At 42.2% G+C, this 26,940-nt stretch overlaps 1 protein-coding gene across 1 annotated transcript; it reads right to left on the bottom strand.

Moving 5' to 3' along the window:
* Positions 1 to 957: 957 nt before the first annotated feature.
* Positions 958 to 26,458, bottom strand: WEE2 (WEE2 oocyte meiosis inhibiting kinase). Its single transcript, XM_061166435.1, has 11 exons — positions 26,114 to 26,458; positions 19,861 to 20,057; positions 17,829 to 17,880; positions 15,453 to 15,625; positions 13,947 to 14,068; positions 7,656 to 7,802; positions 6,891 to 6,998; positions 6,674 to 6,759; positions 5,808 to 5,978; positions 4,510 to 4,652; positions 958 to 1,114 (listed from the first exon to the last, which is right to left on the bottom strand). Exons 1-11 carry the CDS (start codon positions 26,456 to 26,458, stop codon positions 958 to 960), a joined length of 1,701 nt encoding a protein of 566 aa, XP_061022418.1.
* Positions 26,459 to 26,940: the final 482 nt, after the last annotated feature.

Raw genomic sequence — 26,940 nt, 5'->3', positions numbered from 1 at the left:
TTGTTAGTTACGTATTTACAAAGAAGAGTGCTTTACTGCTATTTGGCTTTGGACAAGTTTAAAAAAAGAACTTTATTTACAAACATTCTATTCCTTTAAATATATATACAGAGCAAAGGATTTGGATAAAATAGGATAAAATCACAGGAAGCAAAGCCAACTTTTGATAAAATCCAGTAGAAATTAGTAACACTCAGAAAAATCAAAACCAGTTATAACAGTTACAAGAGAGTCAAAGCAAATAGATTGAGGAACAACAAACCACATCAGATTTCCCTCAAACCCTCTAGCCAGTGTTTTTGTTACATAAGTTAATGGCCAGTTCAGAAATTTCAAGTCACATAGTGAAGCCACTTACTTTGTAAAAACAGTATCAGAGAAAGGGATTGTCTCCATTCAGAGAATACAGTAGGAAAACCACTCACTCAAAGCGACTGAGAATTTTTTGAGGAATAAAATCATCTAGCCTGGGACGTGTTGTTGAAATCCAGGCATACTTTCTTATAAAATACTACCTCAACTCAAAACAAAATTGACTTTCTTTCTGTGTGCCAGGAGAGTCCCTGGGATCCTTGGTTGGTAGGCAGGTGGGTAGGCAGCCTTGCAGTCCACAGGCTGCAGGGGCTGGGGGGTGTGGGGGGGGGGGCGGGCGGCTGCTCTCAGTTCAGAGGCCCATGCTTTCCCGCTATGCATCAGCAAACCTGAGAAGTCAGAGCTGTTGACAGGCGGTGTTAGAAACGTAACGAGAGAAGAGACATGGCTGCTAATGGTAGCACCAGCCACCAGTGCTGCTAGGAAGCCTTGGCGGCTGTAGGATCTTGGCTGAAAATGCTAAACTAGGCTGGCTTTTGAAATCTTCAGCCTCCTGAGCCTGTTAGTTCCTCCCTTTATGAGAAAAGGTTGGCACAGCTGGTATCTATTTTGGGGATAAAGGGTAAGTTGATGGGAGAGACATTCTTATGGGGAAGACTGCCTCGAGGTGAAGCTTGAAGACTTGGCACTCTTCCCTCCTACCAGACGTTTGGCGCTACTTGACCCGGTGGGGGTCTCAGAGACCCCGGGGACACTGTGGCCATCCTTGGGGGACTGGGCCTGCTGGGCTTCTTTCAGTTCCCTGACAATAAAAAAGGAAAAGTGTACATTCCTTGGTCCTAAATTAGAGATGATATTTATGATCAAAACCAGCATAGATTTTTCTTTTTATTTCAGTATTTATAGAAACAAGCATGAACGATGCACAGAATAGAAAATTAACTCCTGTGATTATCTTTAGAAATGGCCAGTACACACGTGCCTCAACACATTGCAAGTTTGCCTTCCTAAATTCTACTCATTGGGGCATAAATGGTCTTTAAAATTAAAGAGAAATAAGGAGACAACTCTACAGGGGTCAGCAAAGGACAGCCCATGGGTCAAATCTGGCTGCCACCTGTTTTTGTAAATAAACTCTTACGGGAATTCAGCCAGTCCCATTCATTTTTGTATGGTCTCTGATTACTTTCACATCATTCCAGCAGAGTTGAGTCATTGCAGCTAAGACCATATGGCCCACAAAGGATAAAATACTACCCTGGTCTTACAGAAGGGTGTGCCAGCCCCTGGTCTAGACAATTTCAAGAAGGCGTCTGCCTCATCTCCATGATGAGTGCTCACTACTGGTAATGACCAATGACACACACCTGTACGTCGACGACTGGCTTCACAGATATACACACCACACCTTAAGGATACTTATAGTCCTGTGACAGCATATATATTTGTATTTTATTTGTTAGCAGAAATAGAGCAAAAATAAAAGTTAGGATTATTAGGAAGTTGCTTACAAGGAAGGATTGCTTGGCTAATGTCTTCATAGAGTTTACACAGCTCATTGCCGAGAAATTATTTGGGGGGACTTTTCAAGCTAATCATTCTAAGATGGACTGTGTATCCAAAAGAAACTGGACTTAAGTATATTTTAGATAGTGGAAGTGACAAATAGAGTCAAGGGATTAGATCTGATAGTGCCTGAAGAACTATGGACGGAGGTTCCTGACATTGTGCAGGAGGCAGTGATCAAGACCATCCCCAGGAAAAGAAATGCAAAAAGGCAAAATGGTTGTCTAAGGAGGCCTTACAAATAGCTATGAAAAGAAGAGAAGCAAAAGGCAAAGGAGAAAAGGAAAGATATAGCCATTTGAATGCAGAGTTCCAAAGAATAGCAAGGAGAGATAAGAAAGCCTTCCTCGGTGATCAATGCAAAGAAATAGAGGAAAACAATAGAATGAGAAAGACTAGAGATACCTTCAAGAAAATTAGAGATACCAAGGGAACATTTCATGCAAAGATGGGTTTGATAAAGGACAGAAATGGTATGGCCCTAACAGAAGCAGAAGATAAGAAGAGGTGGCAAGAATACACAGAAGAACTGTACAAAAAAGATCTTCATTACCTAGATAATCACAATCGTGTGATCACTCACCTAGAGCCAGACATCCTAGGATGCAAACTCAAGTGGGCCTTAGGAAGCATCATTATGAACAAAACTGGTAGAGGTGATGGAATTCCAGTTGAGTTATTTCAAATCCTAAAAGATGATGCTGTGAAAGTGCTGCACTTAGTATGCCGGCAAATTTGGAAAACTCAGCAGTGGCCACAGGACTGGAAAAGGTCAGTTTTCATTCCAATCCCAAAGAAAGGCAATGCCAAAGAATGCTCAAACTATAGCACAATTGCACTCATCTCACACGCTAGCAAAGTAATGCTCACAATTCTCCAAGCCAGCTTCAATAGTACATGAACTGTGAATTTCCAGATGTTCAAGCTGAATTAGGAACCAGAGATCAAATTGCCAACATCCATTGGATTATCAAAAAAGCAAGAGAGTTCCAGAAAAATATCTACTTCTGCTTTGCTGACTATGCCAACGCCTTTGACTGTGTGGATCGCAGTAAACTGTGGAAAATTCTTCAAGAGATGGGAATACCAGACCATCTGACCTGCCTCCTGAGAAATCTGTATGCAGGTCAGGAAGCAGCAGTTAGAACTGGACATGGAACAACGGACTGGTTCCAAATCAGGAAAGGAGTACATCAAGGCTGTATATTGTCACCATGCTTATTTAACTTATATGCAGAGTACATCATGTGAAATGCTAGACTGGATGAAGCACAAGCTGGAATCAAGATTTCTGGGAGAAATACCAATAACCTCAGATATGCATATGACACCACACTTATGGCAGAAAGCAAAGAAGAACTAAAGAGCCTCTTGATGAAAGTGAAAGAGGAGAGTGAAAAACTTGGCTTAAAGATCAGCATTCAGAAACCTAAGATCATGGCATCCAGTCCCATCACTTCATGGCAAATAGATAGGGAAAGAGTGGAAACAGTGGCAGACTTTATTTTGGGGGGCTCCAAAATCACTCCTGATCATGAGTGCAGCCATGAAATTAAAAGACACTTGCTCCTAGAAAGAAAAGTTATGACCAACCTAGGCAGCATATTAAAAAGCAGAGACATTACTTTTCCAACAAAGGCCCGTCTAGTCAAAGCTATAGTTTTTCCAGTAGTCGTGTGGATGTGAGAGTTGGACTATAAAAAAAGATGAGCCCTGAAGAATTGATGCTTTTGAACTGTGGTGTTTGAGGAGACTCTTGAGAGTCCCTTGGATTACAAGGAGATCCAACCTGTCCATCCCAAAGGAAATCAGTCCCGAATACTCATTGGAAGGACCGATGCTAAAGCTGAAACTGCAATACTTTGGCCACATGATGCGAAGAACTGACTCATTGGAAAAGACCCTGATGCTGGGTTTTTTCATCTCCTTTTATATTTTCAACAATTCACTGGATGTAATAATTACTTTAAAATGCCTTCAGTATCCTGCTCAACCATCACTGCCTTACCTTTATAATACCAGGTCCATGCTATCTAATTAATTCCTACTTGTTAAATGAAGGAATAGATTATGCATGAATACAAGCTTACATGCATAAGAAACAGGATTGCTTCCTTAGGCTTAGAAAAATACCTCTTTCTTAAACATGGGCCAAAACAGAATTTTTTTTCTGTTTTTTTAATTTATTTATTTTTACTTGAAGGATAATTGCTCCACAATATTGCATTGACTTCTGCCATACATTAACATGAATCAGCCATAGGCTCTGTAACAATCAAGACAGAATATCTGCCTGCCCCATGATTTAATGGACTTCTAATAGGTCTATTCCCACCTTAGTTATGGTTATCTTACTTTGGATAGTCATTCACCAGTTACTTGAATACTGTTGTCACTTAGAATCCTAATTTTTCTTTACCAGTTGTATTTCCTTGCATTCATTTGCATTAACTGGAATTGTCTGTCTCAAGCTGTCTACTCACAGAGCATTACACAGGGCCCCTCTTTGTGGGCAGAAGCCTCACAGTCATAATGTTGGATTCCACTTGAATCCATAAAGAAGACACACCAGACCAGTTGTGAGTACCACATAAATAGGTTCTTGCTCAACTCCAGCATCCAAAAATCTACCTTTCCAGCGTGGCTATCTTGAACTTTTCCAAGTTCAACTGGTGCTGAAGCTCTTCTGTTTTCCCCAGGGAGGGACAGAGGACTCGATTCTTGGCCAGAGCTGCTGCAGACGGTCTCTCTGCTGGATCAGGGTGGATCATGCTCTGATGAGGTGGGACCAAAAGGGAGGAAACAGAAGCTTCACTCTTGGGAAAATCTCCCCACCCAACCAACTCCAACCCAGCTTCTGCTGGCGGGTTTTTTGAAACTCAATTCTCCTTCGTGCAAAGGGAAGAAATAAATGAAAACTTAGCTCCACCCAGGACAAAAATATCATCCTTACGTGATAGCATCCATCATCCATACCTTTGACTTTCTCAAGTATCATCTTTTAAAGCTGATTGAATGATGAACTAGTCTAATGCCTTAATTTTCAACAGAGGAAACTGAGGTCCTGAGATAAAGTGGCTTGTCCGAGTTATTGACAGGACCAAGACTAAAACCTGGGTTACCCAACTGCTAGTTCAGCTCACTTACTGCCATCATGTGTCCATTTTTCACATAAAATTAATTAAGGATATCCTATCATGATAGTACTCCTACAGCCTTTGTCTTCAGAGGATATCTGTAGCCCAAGATGACTGGAATACAGTAGAAAATACCTAAATATATACAGCAATTCATGTCAAATAATGAAGAAAACACTGACCCTTCCATTGGAGGAGCAATGTTCAGAGTCTGCTCCACTACTTGGTATGTAGCCCTGAGCAAGTCACAAAACTTTGCTGAAACTCAGTCTTCCTTTACTGGCATTTGGAAGAGCAATATTCACCTTCCGGACTGTTGTGAGAATTAAATGAATTAGCATATACTTATTACCTAGCACAGGACCAACACTGAGCTCCTCAGTATGCTGCTGCTAAGTCGCTTCAGTCGTGTCCGACCCTGTGCGACCCCATAGACGGCAGCCCACCAGGCTCCCCCGTCCCTGGGATTCTCCAGGCAAGAACACTGGAGTGGGTTGCCATTTCCTTCTCCAAGGCATGAAAGTGAAAAGTGAAAGTGAAGTCACTCAGTCCTGTCCGACACTTAGTAACCCCATGGACTGCAGCCCACCAGGCTACTCCGTCCATGGGATTTTCCAGGCAAGAGGACTGGAGTGGGGTGCCATTGCCTTTTCCGCCTCAGTAAGTATAAGTATCAACTCACTCTAAGAACGATTTACACATAGAAATAGGTGGACATCTGTTTGCCATTACATTAAAAAAGAGAGAGAGAGAGACATTTCCATCTTCTCTTCAGTTCACAAGAGACAGCACCTTGAGTAGTTGGTGGAATTCCTTGGAGAGCTCCTGAGGAAGATCTGGAAAGTTCCCCTCACGAATGTGATGCCACTTGGCGCCGTTGGTGGGCAAAGACTCTGCTCCCGCAGCCACCGCGATGGTCAACCCCAAGGCAAATATGTCTGCTTTGGGAAGGTGCTGATAATTCTTCAGAATGGAAGACAGGAAGGCTGGTTAGTTTGCCAAGAGAAGCAAGTCTAGACTAAAACACAACTGGCAAGAGAGAGTTGCTTGAACACACGTGTGGGGACACAGTGGGGAGGTCACATCTGCTGTGATTAGTAGTCTCTCTAGGGAAGACAGAGGACAGGCATCAATCCACCTGAGTAATACTGCCCTGGTCCTGGGAACCCAAAGCTGGTGCTCTGTGATGACCTAGACGGGTGGGATGGAGAAGGGGGTGGAAGGACATATGTATACCCATGGCTGATTCATGTGATGGTGGAAACCATCACAATATTGTACAGTAATTATCCTCCAATTAAAAATTAAATAAAATTTAAATATATATATATATACTGCCCTGAAGAGTCAGAGGCAGAATCTTAGCACTCTTTTGCTCTCTCAGGCTCAAAGAGGCTTGAAACTTAGATTGACTGATCATAGAGAGGAAAGACTCCTCTTTTCTTCCCCCTACTAGTGGCATGATAAAGGTTGGGTTGGAACAGTAAAGGCTTCCTTCCTGCTAGGAAATTCATAATGCTAAGAATTCTAAAAAATATTAGAAATAGCAAAGGACCTTTACAAAAAAACAGTAAAAATGTTGATTAGTCCATTGATTGAGCCACCTTTGCAAACATTTCAATGGACTATTAAAAACCCTTTGTTCCCCAAATCTATACCTCTTGCAAAATCTCATTAGCCAGGAAGCGACTGTCCCCCTCTTCCACTTTGGGATTGCTTATTGATGCTACATGACCCAAGTCACCTAAGAAAAGAAAAAGGAAGTTGAGTTCTTTCAAAGCAGGTTTTTCTTAAAACTGGAATAAATGGATTAGAGTCATCAGCATACATTTTGTAGGATTAGAGTATACCAATCAAGTTACAAAACAGACTCACCAATTTTATACATCACATCGGCAGAAAGAAACCAATCAGCTTCATTTTCAACCTCTTCCAGGACCACAGGAGAGTCACTTTGCATCTTATGACAAATGAAGATGTTACCTGAAAAGAAATACAGAACTGTTGTAAGGAATGATACCTAGACCTTTTCACCTCAGAGATTCTTTTCTATAAATGACATTTCAATCACCCTCCTCTTCTGTGTGCAGGTAACAAGACTACCAAGGTTTCTTTTCTTCCATGGAATCTCTCACACTACTTCCAAACAGCTCAGTGATTGACAATACCTATTTCAGTGGAACTTAAACCTCAAACCTCTTTGAAGAGGCTGGCAACCTCAATACAAAGAAATAATCATCAATACAGGATAGTAACAACATTTCCTTGCATTTCACATCAATGAGTGCCTTAACTAGGCATTTCTGCTCACTTTGATCTGTGCTAAGTTAGAAAGATTACCACTAGTTGTAAATCATCAGGATGCAGCCAGGATGCAGTGTCTTATCTATGCGGTAAAATCAATACTTATTTTCATAGTTGGGCTTCACTGTCTGGGAGTCTTTTCTTTCTGTCCTCTAGGCCCAATGGGAAAGTAGTTAAAGCTGTTTAACTGGAATGTGGGCCGGGGGAGAGGGATGTGGAATAGGATGAATAGGATTCTGCCAGCTAACAGCATCTTTGACAGTCAAGCAGGAACAGATTCTGACAACAAAGGGGAAGGAATTAAACACGGCCAGAGGAGCAGACAGCTGTACTGACTGGGCTTCATGTCCAGGTGCACCATGCCGGAGTTGTGGATGTATTTGAGCCCGAGGGAAATCTGCAGAAGGATGTCCTTGAGTCTGGGCTCTGGGAAATGATTGCCAGACTTTGCGTTTTCAGTTATTGCAGCCTGCAAGCTCCCACCTAGGAAAAAACAACAGAATAGCCCCACCTAGTGAGAGGAAAAGGTGTGACTCTTGTATGTGAAAGCCTAGTATGCATTCAATACATTGCTCATGAATGAACTCATTCAAACAAGTCTAAACTGCTTCAGTGTCGGTGTGAAACATAGTATCAGCTCCCTGTCTATACCACAATCATACTGGAAAGAATAATTAAGTGCCTTTAAAGAGGAAAAGAAAATGCTGTATCCTAGGTAGCCAATATGTGGCTCTATTGCCTTGAGTATGCCCCCAACTAACATTTAAAAAGCTTCACCTTGTTATCAACAGAAGATCAGTCAGTCCTAGTCAGTCAGCTACTGTGGTGTCGATGAATAATTCCATGTTGGTGTCAAGCTAGTGATTATAGGCCATTAGTAACTTTAATGTAATTGATTTCAAGTTTCCTTCCATTAAAATATATATCTCGAAATAAGAACATTTAATGATGGCTGACCCAAAGAAAATATAAAACCTCCATGTACACCTAAACCCTCTTTGAGCCAATGTGTTTGTATATCAACTCTATCACTGTTGTCAATAAAAAGATAAGCCCTGAGCTCATCTGACTACCTGACCTCAGATGCCCTGCCCTAAGGTATTAGAATGCTTCTGAACCTTTTGATTCATTAATGAGCATTTGTCTGTAGCCTCCTCAGTCAAGTTAGAGAATTCTGGGACCCCCGTCAGTTATAAGGCCTGTAAATCCCCACTTCAGGTGTGTATCAGAACAGTAGGGTCTGAGATGGTAACTGTACTTTTAAAGAAATCCATATTTAAAACTCTCTTATGTAAAACTGAATGTAAAGGTTCAACTGCCACATTCAAATAAATTCAGAAAGGAGAATTCAGCCCCTTTCAGAGACAAAAAAACAAAAACAAAAAAAAGGGCTAAAGGAGACGGGTTTTGTTTTTCCCTGGGAAACTTCTTAGGAAAGAATTTATGAACTGTAGATGACATTAGAAAGGAAAAATAAGTAAAGAGTGCATTGGGGTTATTATAAACAAAGCCACCTTGAGGCTAAGTTTGCAGATGAGTTTATGAGATGTGACGTAGGAAAAGGGAGGTTGCATCAAGGCCCCTGGGTCTCCACTAGCCTGGCTGTTCCTTTAGGATGGGCCCGCAGCTCCTTCATCCTTCCTGTCCCATGGTCTGGCATGTAATCAGTATTTTCTGAACTGAATGTCTATCCTGGCAACAGAGGGAAAAGACTGAGTGAATGCCCCTATGCAATGTATGGAAAGAAATAAGCATCCTAAGTTACTTAGCATTCCTTTAATATGTTCCTTTAGATTATAAGCAGAGGGATTTCTAATCCCCTGAAGAGCGATGGGTATTTAGTAAGGGGAACTAGACAGTGATAGCAGCTCTTTCAGTTACTTAGGGTCTCTATAGTTAGTGTTAAAGTTAGGCAAGTGATAAAACAGTAGAAGAGAAGTTACTGAAAAGTACTCATTCATATGACGGTATTAGAATATCCTTATTTTGCTAGAGCTAAAGCTGATTGTCCACACACTCTTACAGAACAGCATAATGAACTGTTCTTTACTAAACAGTATTAACAAGAAGTATCCATTGACAGGGGGCTTCCCCAGTGACTCAGATGGTAAAGAATCTGCCTGCCATGCAGAAGACCCGGGTTCGATCCCTGGATCGGGAAGATCCCCTGGAGAAAGGAATGGCTACCCACCCCAGTATTCTTGCCTGGAGAATTCCATGTACAGAGGAACCTGGCGGGCTACAGTCTATGGGGTCAGAAAGAGTCAGACATGACTGAGTGACTAACACGTTTCACTCCACTTTCACACATTTACAGACATAGCAGTCCTGAGTGAACTGTAAACTTCATCCCTCCTGAGCTCACCCGGGTGCACTGAAGCCTCAGTTCCGTAACCCAAGGTAGCCCCTGGCATTGGCTCTGTGCCTTAGCAGGTGCCCTAGGAGGAATACAGCCAGCTCCCGGGCAGTTCTTTTCAAACCATCTTTGTGAGATGAGTTGCTGAATTCCTTCCTTTAGATAAATGTACTTGCCCAACTTGGTAGGAGAAAAGATACTTCAGAAAAATATATCCTTGTTCTCCTGTCTGCTCATAAGACCTAATAGATGCCAAAACAAAGAAATAGCAAATACCTTCTGACAGTGAAATGCAAAAAGCAGGCCAACAGTTCAACAGCACATCTTATTTATGTATTTGTATTCTCACTATGTTACTTTGCTGCCAACGACACAAGCCTACTTTTCTGCTGGTAAAATTGTCCGTTATCTGATGGAAAACATAACCTGTGTTCATGGTGTTCCAACTTCTGGATGTCACATCACTTGAGCAAATGTGAGAACCAGTATTCTAGGGGATCATGCTCTGTAAAACTTCTATGCCAGAAGACGTCACAAGGAAACACTGCGGTTAGGGAGAGATTGGGCTTCCCAGGTGGTACTAGTGGTCAAGAACCTGCCTGCCAAAGCAGGAGATGTAAGACACACGGGTTTGATCCCTGAATCAGGAAGATCCCCTGGAGGTAGGCATGGCAACCCACTCCAGTGTTCTTGCCTGGAGAATTCCATGGACAAAGGAGCCTCTGGGACTACAGTCTATAGGGTCACAAGGATGACTGGGGAATGACTGAAGCGACTGAGCACCCACGTGCAGGGAGAGAGTAATTATCCAGCCCTGAGCCGGTCAGAATCCTAGTTGTTGCAGAATCAGCTGGCTACTGGAGACCTCTGATTTCTGAGGCTGGCTCAGAGGTGACCTTGTAGGGGACCTTGGCTAGGGTGGCGGAGAGGGCAGAAACTTGTGATTGGTTCAGAGTTTATGAGGGACAGGAGGGAAATCAGATGACTGTGGGTCTCTCATAGTTAAAATCTACCTTATCTACATCATCTAATTTATAATTGAAGTTAAAACCGTAACCATGCATGTTCCAGCCTGACTGCTATGAGAGGCTGGGTAAAGGGGTTTGGGCAGATATGGGTGGCTAAGGGTGGGTATGGGGAAACAGGGCATAGGATGAGAGGTGAGACAGAGGGGGAGAGGGAGGATGTAGGAACGGAAGGAAAGAAGCACCGGCTACCTAACACATACTCTGGATTTCTTATCCTTTACTTAGACCCGCTCCAGTATTCCTGCCTGGAGAATCCCACGGACAGAGGAGCCTAGCAGGCTACAGTCCATGGGGTCGCAAGAGTGCGACACCACTTAGCGACTAAACCACCACCACCACCACCAGGAAAAGTCTCAACATGGATTATCCTCAACAACAAACAAGATTTGCGTGCATGCGAAGTCACTCTGGTCGTGTCCAACTCTGTGCGACCCCAGGCGCTGCAGCCGGCCAGGCTTCTCTGTCCGTGGGATGCTCCAGGCAAGGCTACTGGAGTGGGTTGCTGAGCCCTCCTTCAGAGGGCCTTCCCAACCTAGGGATCAAACTTGTGTCTCACATCTACCTTCACTGGCCTGCGGGTCCTTTATTACTAGCACCACCCAGGAAGCCCCACGAAAGGGCGTGCTTTATTTTCCATCATCAGTTTATATTTGAAAGGTTCAATGTATGTGAATTACATTTTGCTAAGTCACGTTTGGGTTGGCAAGTGTTGAGTGAAGTTAGCTGAAGCACCACAATGAACAAACAATAATTTCCCATAATATCTTACATCTAGTCCACACTCACTGCCTGGCTTTCAACGCCCACTACAGGCTTCCCACACTTCACCTTGCTGGTCTGATTTCCTCCTACAGGGGTCACCTTAGTCCTGTTTAGTCTCCTTTCTATCTACTAGGCCAGACGCATGCCCAGTACCATGCTTCTAGCCTGCATGCTGGGCTTCCCTCTGCTTCCATAAACTCAAGGAATACTTCTGCAAGGTCCCATTCAAGTCTTAGCTCCTTCATGAGATTTTCTCAGACTATGCTAATAACAAGTATTACCATGTTCTTACTATGTATTGGGACTTGATGATATGCTAGCATTTGACATACACTGTTGCTAATTCGCAAATGACTCCTAAGTAAATATTACTGTCTCTTTACTCAGTGAGATTAAATGATGTCTCAGTGATCCTGAGAGAAGTGAAGTGACGTGAAAGTCACTCAGTCGTGTCTGACTCTTTGCGGCCCCATGGACTGCAGAGTGCATGGAATTCTCCAGGTCAGAATACTGGAGTGGGTAGCCTTTCCCTTCTCCAGGGGATCTTCCCAACCCAGTGACTGAACCCAGGTCTCCCGCATTGCGGGCAGATTCTTTACCAGCTGAGCCACAAGGGAAGCCCAAAAATACTGGGGTGGGTAGCCTACCCCTTCTCCAGGAGATCTTCCCCACCCAGGAATCAAACTGGGGTCTCCTGCATTACAGGCCAACTTTACCAGCTGAGCTATGTGACAGAGCTAGGTTTTGAACTCCAGTCTGCCGACTTTAAAGCCCAGGCCCATCCCACCACACCCTGCTACCTTTGCTCACATTCACCCTCTCTGGCCATTTTGTGTGCTCACTATAAGAGAATAAATGGAATAAAGCTTCTTGAAGGTAAGGACTTAGCTCACTCTACAGTATTTTGCACCCAAGAGCTTAATACAATGTCAAGCCCATAGAAGACATTCAAATGTTGAAAAGAATGAGATGATTTTGTAATAGATTGCTTCATCTTATTCTTTTTGAAAATTCTGAAACTTTTACATTGCCCCAGTTAAAATTTTACATTGCCCACAGGTTAAAATTAGTTAGTTTTGCTTTATTGGCTGATTTTTAAATTTGATATTATCTTTGTTAATAGGTAAATGTTATGGAAATAAAATCAATCTTCTCTATAGAGAGAGGGAAGAGAAAAAGAATAGGGACTCTCAGGTTATGATAAGGGGAAATTAAGAGAAGATGATTTTAAAAAGAAGGTCTCAACTACTCAATCACAAGTATAAGGAAAGGGTCCATTTTGTTTTAACCCAAAGAAACTATTAGAAAAAGGGGTTTGGGGTAAGCTTATTAAAGAAAAAAAAAATCATGAAGTTCACACGTAAGGCTGTGAGAAAAGCAGGCTATAAGGAGATAACAAGGAAGATGCCAAATTATTATTTCATAGAATATGTGTACCACTGTCTATGCTTCTAGCATCTCATAATTCTGTTTACTTACCTACGTGTCAAAGTAATCATGTATACAGTGTTGAGCCTTTATCACTGATCACTGTCCTCAAAAGCCAGGCTATCTGGTGGTAACTAAACTTACCCAAAGACAGACTGCACCATTAAAAAAAAACTCAGGGTAGGTGTATATGTTGGGCGGATGCCATTATCCAGTATTACTGGGGCTAAAATATGGATTGCAAAATGTGGTTGCATCCTAAAACGATGACAAGCTTCTATCCAGTTGGTAGCACTTTCCTCCTATACCACTAGACGTTTTAATGAAAATGTATTTCCAAGAATAACAATACATAACTGCTGTTATGTAACCCCTTAATCATAGATAAGAACTATTAAGTCATGGATTAGAAATATGTTAATCTAAAGGACCACTCTTTTGTGATTTAAGTAGCCCAGAAAAAAAGTTTTACTGGTTACTGTGTATACATAGTCCCGAAGGACCTAGGAGGATGTGTCTGAAGTCACTAGATTTCAGTCCCAGCACCCCACCCCATGCCCCTACTCTTGTGAGAACACTTAAAGCTCAAAGGTAAGAAGCAGCTAGAAACATGAACAATCCCCAAACACAGGAATCCACTTCAAAATTAATCAAAAGTTGGCTATATAAGTCTACCATTCCCTCCTCCAAAATAGTAGAGACTATGGTTTACATCTTTTAGAGCACTTAGTAAATGGTAAAAAGATGATTTACCATTCAAACCACTAGTGTAAAAGTTTTCTAAGTATTAACTAAAGTGAGAAGGATGTGATAGCTCCTATGTACCAACTACACATCAGCTTTGAAAGAAACACCTAAATAGCATAAGCCTGAAATTCCTTTCCAGCTCAACTCATTTCCTCCAGCTCTCTTGCTTCCAAGCAAAACAGTGGTACAGACTTTTAGGTATGATTTGCTATACCTGCTATCAAGTACAAGAAGGAAGCAAAGATTTTTTTCCGAAGACTGAAAAGCTAATCCTCCCTCTCCATAGATATGAGCCCCCGTACTTACCATTGCAGTATTCATTTTGAATGATCATGTAGTCGTCCTCTGCCCACGCAGAGTAGTAACGAACCACATGAGGGTGGTGTCCCAGCACTGCATGGGCATAAACTTCATGCATAGCCAGATTCCTAAGAGATAGAAAAGCATTCAGGAAGCTGAAAATAATACACATACAAATTTTTTAAAGATGAGATATGAGGCATTATTCACAATGCAGAACATTTATTGAATGCTCACTGCTTGCTTACTATCTTATCACATTTAATGTTTGTAATTCCTCTATATGATATAGTGACAAGGATGAAGCCTTTAAAAGGTTAAGTGATTGGCCCAAAGTCGAGCTGGTGATGGTAGATCTAAGACCAGAGCCTTGGCTGTCCTGGGCCCAAGTCCACGGTTTTTCCGTTGAACAGGATATATGTAGAGAGGAATCTTAGGTGTCCATTATCTCAGGAGCAGGCTTGTTTTGATTCTAATTTTCACAGTCTAAAAACCCTGATGGGCTTAACAAGAAATGGACTTGATTGTAGATACTGTAATGGGCCTGCTACCATCCCTATGAAAGTGAGACAGCTGCCATGTGTGTGGTCAGTCACTCGGTCGTGTCCGACTCCTTGCGACCCCTTGGACTGTAGCCCGCCAGGCTCCTGTGTCCATGGAATTTACCAGGCAAGATTACTGGAGTGGGTTGCCATTTCCTACTCCAGGGGATCTGCCAGACCCAGGGATCGAACCCGGGTCTCCCGTTTCTCCTGAACTGCAGGCAGATTCTTTACCCACCGAGCCGACAGGGAAGCCTTGATAGTCAATACTAAACTCTGCTGGTATGATGTAGTCACACGGACAGTCCCGAGGACAGATATCCATTATGGCATAGGAAAACCCAACACAAAAAAAAAGCAGCAAAATATACTGCTTGACCGATTTCATCATACAAATGAAGAATTCCAAAGACTAATTTCAGATTCAGCATTTTAGTATTATATTTCCCAGAGTTCACAGAAAGCAATGGCTGAATCTGAAAATACTTGTTTTCCTTGTGAAAAGGAAGAACTTTTGAATAATTAGTTCTAGGAATGAAATTTAAATTTTTGTCAGTTTTTCCTGGCTTGGAGTTTTTCAAACTTGACTATTGAATTTATTATTAATACAAAGTAGAGATAACCAGTGAGTTAACAATAACTTGGTAGTACTTCTGATGAACTAAACAGATGCCAGAAGATCCTTTCCTAAATCCATTCATTAGAAAAAAAAAAGTAGTAAGACCAGTAGTAAAAGCCATGAGAAATACAAAACACACACACACACACACACAACACAATTCCAAATGCTCATGGTATATTTCAGGAAATAACTTATCTCTGGTCTTGAAAATTCAGAAAGGTTACAAATGTGAGACAGCTTTCAGTGGTAAGGTTGACTTTTAAAAGTAGCAAATGACATCAGTGCTCTTATTCAAAATGTTTTGACAAATCCAAGTGTGTATTTCTAGGACATTTTAAAGGTACTCACTCATCTGATAATCCTCCCAAAGGTTTCGTGGAGCGTTTTATTGCATAAACACATCCATCCAGCCTCTTAATGCACTTGTAGACTGTACCAAAGTCTCCAACACCAATTTTTTCTACCTCCAAGAATTCTTTTTCATAGCGGGAAGCCATGTTGGTTTCTCGTAAAACACATCTCTAAAATATTTTAGCAAAAAAGTGAAATATTTTAGAATAAAATTTAGGCATATTATATCCCTCAATTTCCCTAAGTTTCCAAAAAGACTTTTGAGGCAAATCCATTGGATTCTGTCTGTGTCAATGTTCATGGTGGCAAGAACCACCCCTCTCCCAGCGCCCTGCCACAGTTGCTGACTACCTCCTCTGTGCTCTTTATAGCCTTCCATACAACTCTGCACCGACATTTCTCTTGGCTAACTTATTAAATCTAACTCTGTATTATTTCCTCTGTCTGGGCATACTCTTCTTCCCTACGTTTGTCCCTAGAGGCAACAGTGCACCCACAGCCAGAAGCGCCGTCCTCAGCTGAAAGGAGTGGTGGGCCCTTGGAGGAGGATGCCAGACAGACAGAACCTCTCTTTGACTCTTGTTTACTTGTCTCACACTCTGGCTGCTAATGTTTCATCTTAAGCGCAATAAACATACTTTTTAGTTTGCTTCCCACAAAACCTTAGTCTAGAGAACAAAACTGTCAAATTGATTTATTTCAGAAAGTGTGCTCAGCTACAGCAACCGCTCCCCCTACTGGCCAACCGTGACATCACCCATTGCTCTGCTAAGGAAGGAACTCGAGCAAGTCACTGAACTCCTGTATCCGTTTTCTCATTTATCAGATGAGGATCAGAGCAACTATGCCTCAGGGTCCTTTCAAATACTGCATGAGAATTACATATATTATAAATACATATAAATTCTCAATAAACAGTAGCTCTGATGATAGAAATATCCATAGATTTATAAGAATCTCAGTCCAAACTGATTCATCTCTGTGAAATCACCTTTTCCCAGTATCTCCATTAGCAAGAACTTTTTCCATCTAACTTTAAATGTTTAAAAAATCTTGACTCTTACCAGCTCTTCATTTTCAACATCCAGGCCCAATCAGTCTTCATCAACAAGATCTATAATTTCCCTTGCCCTTACCAGTCTCACGGAGAAGGCAATGGCACTTCAGTGACAATCCCACTCCAGTCCTCTTGCCTGGAGAATTCCATGGACGGAGGAGCCTGGTAGGCTGCAGTCCATGGGGACCCTAAGAGTCGGACATGACTGAGCGACTTCAATTTCACTTTTCACATTCATGCCTTGGAGAAGGAAATGGCAACCCACTCCAGTGTTCTTGCCTGGAGAATCCCAGGGACGGGGGAGCCTGATGGGCTGCCGTCTACCCGGTCTCACGGAGTCGGACACGACTGAAGTGACTTAGCAGCAGCAGCAATACCAGTCTTAAGCTCATGCGAGAGCTTGCTCCACCTCTGGACTTGCTCCAGCTGCCAGCCCTTTCTCTGTCTCCTCTATCAGTAAAATTATTTTTGTGAAATGATGCCATAGAATGAGACAGACCTAATTGTTTCCCATGAGGAATCCTCACCTCTAATCTGAGACCTGGAGGCTCTGGTAGGGCTTGTCTGCTCCCTTATATCCTCATCTCAGACACCAAGTACCAGCTTACTATCCATATCACCCCTTCCCCATCCTCCTCCCTACCCTGTACGGACACTGAACATTATACTATCATGAAAACTTGCCTACGTCCAACATGCCATCTTGATGGCAATTTAATATTCTACTGATTTTATGCTCTAATTTAATTGACCATTCTTCTATTATTGGATATTTGGTACTCCCCCTATTTTTTTTTTTTTCTTTTTTTGCTCTTATAATTAAGGCCGCAACAAACATCTCTGGTGGTAATATTTACAGCATTATTTTCTTAGTTTTGATTATTAAATGAGGGATAATAGATCAAAGATTGTGAACGTTATAAAAATCAATAGATACTGACACATTTAAGAACTAAAATTTTTGCATATAAACCTCTGGCTTTATGCTATTTTTCTGCTTTTTTTTTCTTTTTGGACCTTAAATATCTTGATGTTCCCTTTACTTCTGCACCCCAGGAATACAGAACTTTTCCCAGATCAAAGACAGAAGCAGTAGCCTTGAATTTAAGACTAGTCCAAGGTAATGATTCAGCAGTATAGATGTCAGACACTGTCTGATAAAGTAACAACTAGCTAAGAATACAGACCTTGATTACAGTCCAGATAAATTCAGCTGCAAAACGCATTTGCTACAAGTGTCAAGGATTGGGAAGGGAGGGAGGAAGGGAGAATGAGATGGCTGTGTTACAACGGCTGGGCCAAAGAGCAGCGCTCACCTTGGCAGGGAGCCCTTGTTCTCCCTTGCCTTCTCCTGGGCTGGATTCCTCACTTGGGGGGAAAAAAAAAAGATTATCAATGTATGGTTAACACTTATGAACCGTGGTACTGTGCTAGGTTTGGGCACAGTACAAGTAAATAAGACAATTATTTTCCCTCTTCATCTATATTTAGAAGCAGGGATCAACAGAAGTTTTTAATACAAGAACCTAGGACAGTATTAAAAACAAGATATGAAGGATACTCTAGACAGTACTATACACTCTGTTTTGAAAGTAAAAGCCTTTCCACAAAAAAAGAGGATATATAAGCTGAGATTCCAAGAATGAGGAGGAACCAGCTAAGAGAAAAGAAAAAGGGTTTCAGACAAATAGACAAGGTATGCTGAGATGTGGAGTCAAGAGAGCTTACAGAACATGTGAGAAACTCTAAGGGCTGTTCACGCCCGCAATATAATGTGTCCCCGGCAATGCTTGCCTTCCCCAGAGCCTGGCCTGTCTTAGGTTCACAAGCTGACTGTAGGCATAGCAAAATGCACTCTAATCCTAGCTAAGATGTTTTCAATTACTTTTCAATAAGCTGAAGTCTCTGATGGATATTCTCTTTTGGCATGAGCAGATGAATTCTGGAATCTTTAAGCAAAATTTCAGTTTCTAGATCAATTAGGTTTCTTTTCTGGACAAGTACAGGGTCAAAATGGCAAGTGGAGGACATTATACTCACACAAAGAAACTGATGCAGGCAAACTTGTGACTTAAATTTAATACTACATTCTAATCTTTATAAAATAACAACAACACAATGAAAAAGAAGGGAAAATACCCTCTCAGAATCACTAAGTGATTTTACGAAAGTGTCATCACTTTCAGGGCCAGGAATTCAAATCAGCAGTCTTTTCCTGCTAGCTTCAGTGACAGATGAATCCATTCACTCTGCAGGTTTACAAAGCATCCTGAAGAGCTAAAAACCAGTGGAATACTCAATAACAAGAATAGATCCAGTGTACTTGTGCTCGAGTCCTATTTACTTAAGATCCAAGAAACAATATTGAGAAAAACCTGTTCTGGCTACAAGGTTGATTAATATGGAGTCACTGATTCCAAAAGAACACAACACATTAAATGCTCTATAGACTTTAAGATTGTTAGCTCTACCTTTATTTTGCTGAGTACATCTGAGCACAAAAGACTGGCCTGTTTTAGAGGTGCTTCCATTCTATTAAAAAAAAAAAAAAAAAGGCAGCACTGAAGATAAGAAATGTCCTTGAGGGCTTCCCTGATGGTCTTGTGGTTATTATTCCTCACTTCATTAAAGGGAGCACAAGTTCTCCCATCCCTGGTCAGGGAATTAAGATCCCACATGCTGCCAAAGATGAATAAATAAAAATAAAAGCAAGTACCCCTTCACTCCCTCACATATGGGTAGAGTCACTTAAAAAAAAAAAAAAAGCCCCTGAGTAATCTGCAAACTCCTTATTTAGGCAATTTCTGCCATTGAGTGACCTTTGTAGAATAGTGCAGTCAGCTCTCCATCTATTAGCACCTCCAAAAGCAATACTCTTTTTCTCTTCAGCCAATCTTTCATCACCTGCAGAGGAGTTCAAATTCTTTCTCTGTAGCTGTCATCACCAGTCATGCCACTGGATTCAAAACAGCAATGTACTCTCTGAAATGAGAATGACACCTTCCCCAACTGCTAGCCTCATAGTAACCAGAGGGGACCCCTTGAGAGCAATTCCACTGCCCGTTCGACTTCCTAATGTAAGTCAGACTTCCTAATATAAGTCTTCACTTACTCTGCTCTGTTCTTTCAAAGAGAAGGCATTTTACTGTGCACTTTGTTATGGAAAGGTGTTAGGATCTCTGTGATGAAGAAGGTTATAGCCAACACTAACATTTAGGAAGGAGGAGATATATAAACATGATGCTTATCATTTAAACAGACATTGTTTATTGCTAGTCTTTAACACTCTCCTTTCCTTTCGACAATAGTAAGACCAGTTCTCAAGAGTCATAGCAACAGGACACTTACAGATCGCCTCGGGTTTTCCTCTTGCCATTGGATATAAGGAATTGTTTTCTATAGGACTCCGGAGTGAAGGGATTAATGTTGACCAGAGCCAGTGAGGTCATCTCATCGATGAACGGGCCAGGTGTGAGCTTCAGATGCTTAGAGCTTCGGGGGAGAGGCTTCCCTGTTGAAGAAATCATTGACTGGCTCACCTGACCCTGAATGAGGATGACAAAAGACAAATCAGAATGGAGTTAATTAAAAAAAAAAAAATGGTTCTGTATCAGTTAGGTAGTTAACATTTCAACCAAAAAAAAGTTATTGCTGAAAGGGATCTTCGAGGGTGCCTGGTACCTTGCAAACTAGTTGCGTGGTAACTAGTCCTCTTGTGAAACATACAGATCCCCAGACTACCTCTAGATATTTTGATTCATGGGATCCACACAGCAATCTGTACTTTTATTTTAATGTTTTTTTTATTGTGGTAAAAGTCACAGAATATAAAAAATACTATTTTGGGGTACTTCCCTGATGGTCCAGCGGTTAAGAACCTGCCTTGCAATGGGGGCTATGCAGGTTCAATCCCTGGCTGGGGAACTAAGATCCCACATGCTACTGGCAACTACCAAGTCATGCCTGCCTTGAATAGGACTGGTTGCAGTGATATAAATAAATAAATATTTTTTAAAAAAAAATACTATTTTAACCATACTTAACTGTATGTTACATTCAGTATGTTCAGTGGCAGTAAGTACATTCGCATTGTTGAACTACTCTCAAGCAATCCGCTCTTGTGTCAACTTCCACTCCCTTCCCCTGGGCGATTCTGTTAGCCAGCCGTGAGACCACCAGTTCTAGTCCTACCTCCAGCTTTTTAAAGGTGACATTGAAGCTTAGACAAACAACAATGACTCTAAAAGCCCCGGCACTTTGGTTCCCAGAGCGTGCACTTTAATTTCCCCTCAGTATTCATATCAATATTTGTTTGTTGCCTGCTAAGTAGCAAGCGGGCTTCTCTGGTGGCTCAACCGGTAAAGGATTTGCCTCTCATTCTGGAGACCTGGGTTCTTGCTGGGCTAGGTGCTGAAGGGTGAATTCCAGCTTTTAAAGAACGCGAAGTCCACTAGTCTGCAGCTTACAGTCACTTTGTAAGGGAAAGATTTCATAGACTAAGCATGGAAGAAGTTCCCAGTTCCACTTAAAATGTAGCACCAGTTGAGAGGAGCTCCATGAAATGGGGTAGAGAGATTGAAAAGGAATAGTCTAAGCCCTTCAGATGCAAGGCTCTGCAGGGGCTGTAACTAGCATACTAATCCATAGGAAAATGTGCAGGACTTACCACTCCAAGTGGGGTACAGTGAAAGAGCACCAGCCCAAAACACAACCAGAATTAAATCAAACCACAGAGGTTAAGAAATCAAAGAATTCTGATGAGACAGCAGAATGCTATTATGACCTAAGCACCTGGGGCCAGAGGAATGGCTATGTTATAGATTCAAGAGGACAGTAGTAGACCCCAGGGCCAAGATATTACCTCACAGTATAATTACTGCGGGCTTCCCCGGTGGCTCAGATGGTCAAGAATCTGCCTGCAGTGCAGGAGACCGAGTTCAATCTCTGGTCAGGAAAATCCCCTGGAGAAGGGAGTGGCTACCCACCTCAGGATTCTTCTCTGGAGAATTCCATGGACAGAAGAGCCTGGCGGACTATGGTCCATGAGGTCACAAAGAGTAGGACACAACTGAGTGACTGACTATAACCATTGTATTGTGCGGCTCTTTCAAAAAGAATTATACCATTTTGATTGTCTCTGCCCATGACTTTTGAGTGTAGAAGCTGAAGCTACATTACAACATGACTCACTATATAATGTAATTAAAGACGTGAGTCTACAAAGAATGTATCCTGAACTTATTAATAAATACTCATTAAATGATTGATAGAAGCAGAAATGAAGGAAGCAACATAGTAACCTAACATTGTTTTAAATGAAGAAAAAATTGACCCTCAGTGAAGAGTTTTGATAAGGGCTTACTTAGGTCTTAGAGTTCAGAGGGTCAACAACCTTGGGGCTATCATTATTCAAAGCCATCAATGACAATTTTCCCATAAGTTTACTGTAAGTGTTGAGTATTGGTTCAAAAGAAATAAAACTATACAATATGGTATTTCTCAATGGTCAATGTGATTCAGGAAGTGAATTTAGAATTATAGTAAATCATTTTCTGAAACAGTTTTTTTTTTAATGCTGATTATCACAGAAAATAAAATACACCTGTCATATATGAAACAGTAGGGCATCAACTCCTGGAACAGTTCACATAATTCCAGTTGCTACCATTCAAGGACAACAAACAGGGCCTAGAAACTTTTCAGCTAAAAGGAAAAGTGTTCATATCAAGGCAGACAGTACCAGAACTCCTAGTCTGGAAATATGAAGGCTGATATATTTTGTGAACTCCACTTAAAATATAGAGAAAGACATTAATACACATTTTATTGCCAGAGTGATAGAATTATGAGTAATCCTTTTGAAATCTAAAAGAACACAATTTGCAAGAAGATTTATGATGAAAATGAGTTCTGCCTGGAAATAAAACAGACTGAAAACATGGAAAGATGACCAGGTGGAAAGTAAAAGTGTGTCCCAGAGAGTGTAGCTAGTTGTATGTAAGTAGCAGCTCTTATGACAGGCGATTAAGAGAAAGAAAGGAAATTTGGGGAATAGCTCCTTGACTTCTGAAGACGGTGAGAGAAGGTGGCAGCCTCCCGTAAGGCACAACATCACAGGGAAAGACTTTGAAGGCCCAGCACCAAACTGTTAGCTTCCTGATGCTCAACTCCCTGCTACAGCATTCCTACACTAGTCAACTAGTGTTCCATGCATTTAGCCACAGGGAACTTACTACCTCCTAAGGAAACTCTTCTATATCTAGATAATTCTGCTAGGAAGTCCTTATGATGACCTGGCCATTTCACATAATTTCTGGTCCTATCCCTGTAGCAAGGCTGAATTAAGCCAATCCTCCTTTGCTCTGCATTCCTGTCTTTAGTGCTCTGTACTCAGTCATGTCCAACTCTGTGCGATCCCATGGACTGTAGCCCACAAGGCTCCTCTGTCCATATTTTCCAGGCAAGAACACTGGAGTGGGTTACCTTTCCCTTCTCCAGGGGATCTTCCCGACCGAGGGATCAAACCCACATCTGCTATATCTCCTGCACTGGCATGTGGATTCTCGACCACTGAGCCACCTGGGAAGCCCATCTTTAATACAACATCACCAATTACCATCACCCTGGCCTCTCTCCTCTGATCTTGATCCCAGCTATATTTTTCATAAAGTGTGTGCTTTTTCAGTTGCTTCCCAGTTTCCCTGCCAAGCTCTCTTTTCTTTCTGTCCCTTAAATCTTGGTATTTCTAGAGTTCCTAACTTGTACCACTCTTCTTAGTCTGGCAGACAGGTTACATAAACTTAAACACACCCATGGCTTCAACAGCTTCCTAAACGCCGGTGACATCCAAGTATAGCTCTCCAACTGGGGTTGTTTTCCTGCAGTGCAGAGCCATGTATCCAACAACTTACACCATATACCTCCTCTCCAAACCTATACCTCCTCTAATGTCACCTACCCGATTCAAAGTACCATCTACTCAATCAGACAAGCAGGAAGCCTCACAGCCCCTGAGACCCCTCCTTTCCCAGCAACCCCTCCATCAAGTCAGTTACCAACTCCTAAACATCTGTCAGCTTACCACAGTCCACCACTGTCCTAGTTCAGGCCTTTTTGAGAAAAGGCCCTTCTCTTTTCTCAACAGATCTATTGTGAACACTGCCCTGCCTCATTGGTCTCTCCCACTCCATTCCATCCTTCACATGAAAGTCATGATTTCTCAAAAACGGCCTCTGGCCAAAACCACTTAATGGCTCTCTCAACACTTTCAGGGTAAAATCTTGGTCTTGCTCCTACCTACCTACCTACCTACTCTGGTCCCACTACCTGCCCTCTCACACACCCAGACCCCTGCTGCTCTGAATAACATGTAGTTTTCCAGCTGTGGCATGATCTTTTCCCTCCAGGACTTGGTAGATATTTTTCCCTTGGCCTTGAGTTCTCAATCCTTCTCTTCCCAGCAAACTCCAACTCATTCTGTAAGATTGCTCTCAAATATTGCTTTCTTTGGAAAGGTTTCCTGGCTATCTTGAGACTTAATGTCTCATTAGTTTTCACCACACTCTACCACTCCTTAAGTTCACCTGCTCTGAACTTATTATTGCTTACTTTTGTATATCTTTTTCAATCTGTCTCCAAAAATGATGGAAATAAAAACAAAAACAAACAAATGGGGCCTAATTAAACTCAAAAGGCTTTGCACAGCAAAGGAAAACATAAACAAAACCAAAAGACAGCCCTCAGATAGGGAGAAAACATTTGCAAATGATGCGATCAACAAGGGATTTAGCCTCCAAAATTGGCAAACAGCTCGTGAGGTTTAATATCACTAAAACAAACAATCCAATCAAAAACTGGGCAGAAGACCTGAAGAGACATTTGTCAAAAAAAGACAAACAGATGGCCAAGAGGCACATGAAAAAATGTTCAACATCACTAATTATTAGAGAAATGCAAGTCAAAAGTACAATGAGCTATTGCCTCACACCATTTTGCAGGCACTTGTTGAGGCAGTGAATGGCTTATCAGCAGAAGGTCTGCTAACATAGCAAGGTGTTCAAAGTTTTCAGTGAATGGAAGAAAGTATACATACCATGTCATTTCCTTGCCTGTGCACTCTTGCTCAGAACCATATGCTCTCAATCCACTCTCCCCCAACTGCCATGTGTTAAAACCATACCAACTATCATTAACCTTCCTATACTTGCTTTAAGTTCATTTCTTTTCTGACCAGCCACTGAGAAACAATCTACCCAGAGAACTCTGACCACCTTGAATCACCTACCACGTGGTACCTGCAGACATATCTTCCCTCCTGGAGACTGCCATATGCTCCCAGACCATAGTGGGTTTTCAAAAGATAAATGGATGATTGATTGGTTATAGGGACCATTGAAAAACCCACAGATGGATGCATGAAGGTATGAAAGTAGTTTGTCTACCACTCAGACAAGAAGCCTGGTATTTCCTGGTAGATGTGGCGACCACCCTCAGCAGGTACAAAGGAGACCTGCTGACGGTGACTGTGCTGCCAGCAGAAGCAGAGATGTTATTACCACGATCTTAAGTGCCTCGAGCTGAGCCAGCAGGAAGCAGAGCTACTTCCAGGCCTAAGGCTCTTGTGGCATGTCACCAGTCTAGACAGAGGTACCCCTGCCCCATCCTAGCTTTAACAGTATGAACAATGTAAATGGAGACCAGGCACAGCAAAAAAGAAAGGAAGATGTTTTCTCGGGACTTTTGCTTGTTTGCCATCCTTAGTTTATAAAGTAGTATCAACGTTACCTCTTGTTCACCTACAAGAGCCTGTTCATCACTAGACCAAGAAAGGGTGAGGACTTCTTTCTGAAAAGAGCATCAGCAAAGATGTGTGTGTGTGTGTGTGTGTGTGTGTGTATGTTCAAACAGTGAAGTACACATATTAGGCAATAATAGTAAATAATCACAGAAAAATAGAGCCAGTTGGCGTAATGTAAAGAACAATAGAATAAGCTCCAAAGATTGTGTATCCAGTCCTTTTGCTGCCATTGGCTGAGTAACAGGCCAGTTTCTCTCCTAAGACCTTGGTTTTCTCATAGGTAGAGTACAGGCCGGGCTTCCCTGGTGGCTCAGTGGTAAAGAATCTGCCTGCCAGTGCAGGAGACATGGGTTCGATCCCTGGGTTGGGAAGATGCCCTGGAAAAGGAAATGCAACCCACTCCAGTATTCTTACCTGGAAACCCCATGGACAGAGGAGCCTCGTGGGGATCACAAGGGTTGGACTTGCCTTAGCGACTAAACAATAACAGAGTACAGTCTGGCCCACAGACGTCTCTTTTTCCAGCTCCAGTATTCTCTCCCTAGAAACGTTTTCCCCATCCAAGATTTATCTGGGGCCTACAGCAGTGGTTTTGAGTAGACAGCTGCAAAGACACTTAATTCTGTTTTCTGGTAGCTTTCAACTCTTCTTCATTTTCACCAGCAAGTACATAATTGAAGACATATACAGAGCATGAAGCACATCCATGACACACCTAGGACTGCACCCTCATTCTCGATCAGCTGAACTGAAGGAACACAGGCCCAGGTGGCCTGGCTCCCGCTCCCCCCATAGCGGACTTACTTTGGGAGTGAAGGGGCTCTCGCAGTGTGACGGCCTGCTCCTGTCTGGTGGGGCTGGTGGTGTTTCAGGGAGTGCAAGAGAGTGTGATGCTGGAGTCCCGAGACCCTGGCCTGGACTCACTTGGTCTCTTGCGTGAAATGCGCTGAGGTCATGTTCGTTACTAAGGGGCGTCCTGGGAGGTGTGAGCTTCGCCTCTGGATCCTGACTGCTAGGCCTCTCTGGGGTTTGACTCTGGGCCTCCTCGCCCTCCTGGGCTTGCTTCTGCCCCCCGTTCTCATGCTCTTCTTCACAACAGGAGAAGCTTAACTTCTGCTTCAGTCCTTTATTCTCATCGTTGTCACCCATCTCAGCCGAAGAGCTTTACCACCTGGGCAAGAAGGCCTAGCAGAAAGAAACACAGCTACTGAAACAGGAGGAGAAAGAACGAAAGCTGACACATTCCCCAGTCCCAGCCCTGCTTTTCTTCGGCCAACTGACAGCTACACGGAGACACGCCATTGGTTTTCTCACTTAAGTACCATGCACCCGTAGGATCTCAGCTTCTCCCTATTTCCATTCTGATTAAAGAAGGCTGCAGTAACTTTCTGAGCAATTAAATCCAATTTATGTATAGAACTCCCGCAGTCTCCCTGAACCCACATGCTACCAACTACTAGGGAGACACTTGGATTCTTTGCTCTGGCCTGGCTTTAAACATACACATCGGATCTGTAATTTTACTTAACAATAAAATGTTACAACAAATTTTTTAAAAATACACATTTGCTAATTAGGAGCAAGCTCATTATTGGAAAGACATCATTTTCACTCTTTTCTACCTACCAGTT

This window comes from Dama dama, chromosome 18 (genome assembly GCF_033118175.1).
Source record: "Dama dama isolate Ldn47 chromosome 18, ASM3311817v1, whole genome shotgun sequence".
NCBI classification, from domain to species: Eukaryota; Metazoa; Chordata; class Mammalia; order Artiodactyla; family Cervidae; genus Dama; species Dama dama.
This window is presented reverse-complemented; position numbering and strand designations above follow the sequence as displayed.

Excerpts from the sequence above, each read along its gene's own strand:
- WEE2 (XM_061166435.1), bottom strand. The coding sequence starts at position 26,458 with ATGGGTGACAACGATGAGAATAAAGGACTGAAGCAGAAGTTAAGCTTC. Across the intron at positions 15,626-17,828 it reads AACAAGGGCTCCCTGCCAAG|AGATGTGTTTTACGAGAAAC; the intron begins GTGAGCGCTGCT and ends AAAATATTTTAG. Across the intron at positions 1,115-4,509 it reads AAGATAGCCACGCTGGAAAG|GGAACTGAAAGAAGCCCAGC; the intron begins GTAGATTTTTGG and ends TTTTATTGTCAG.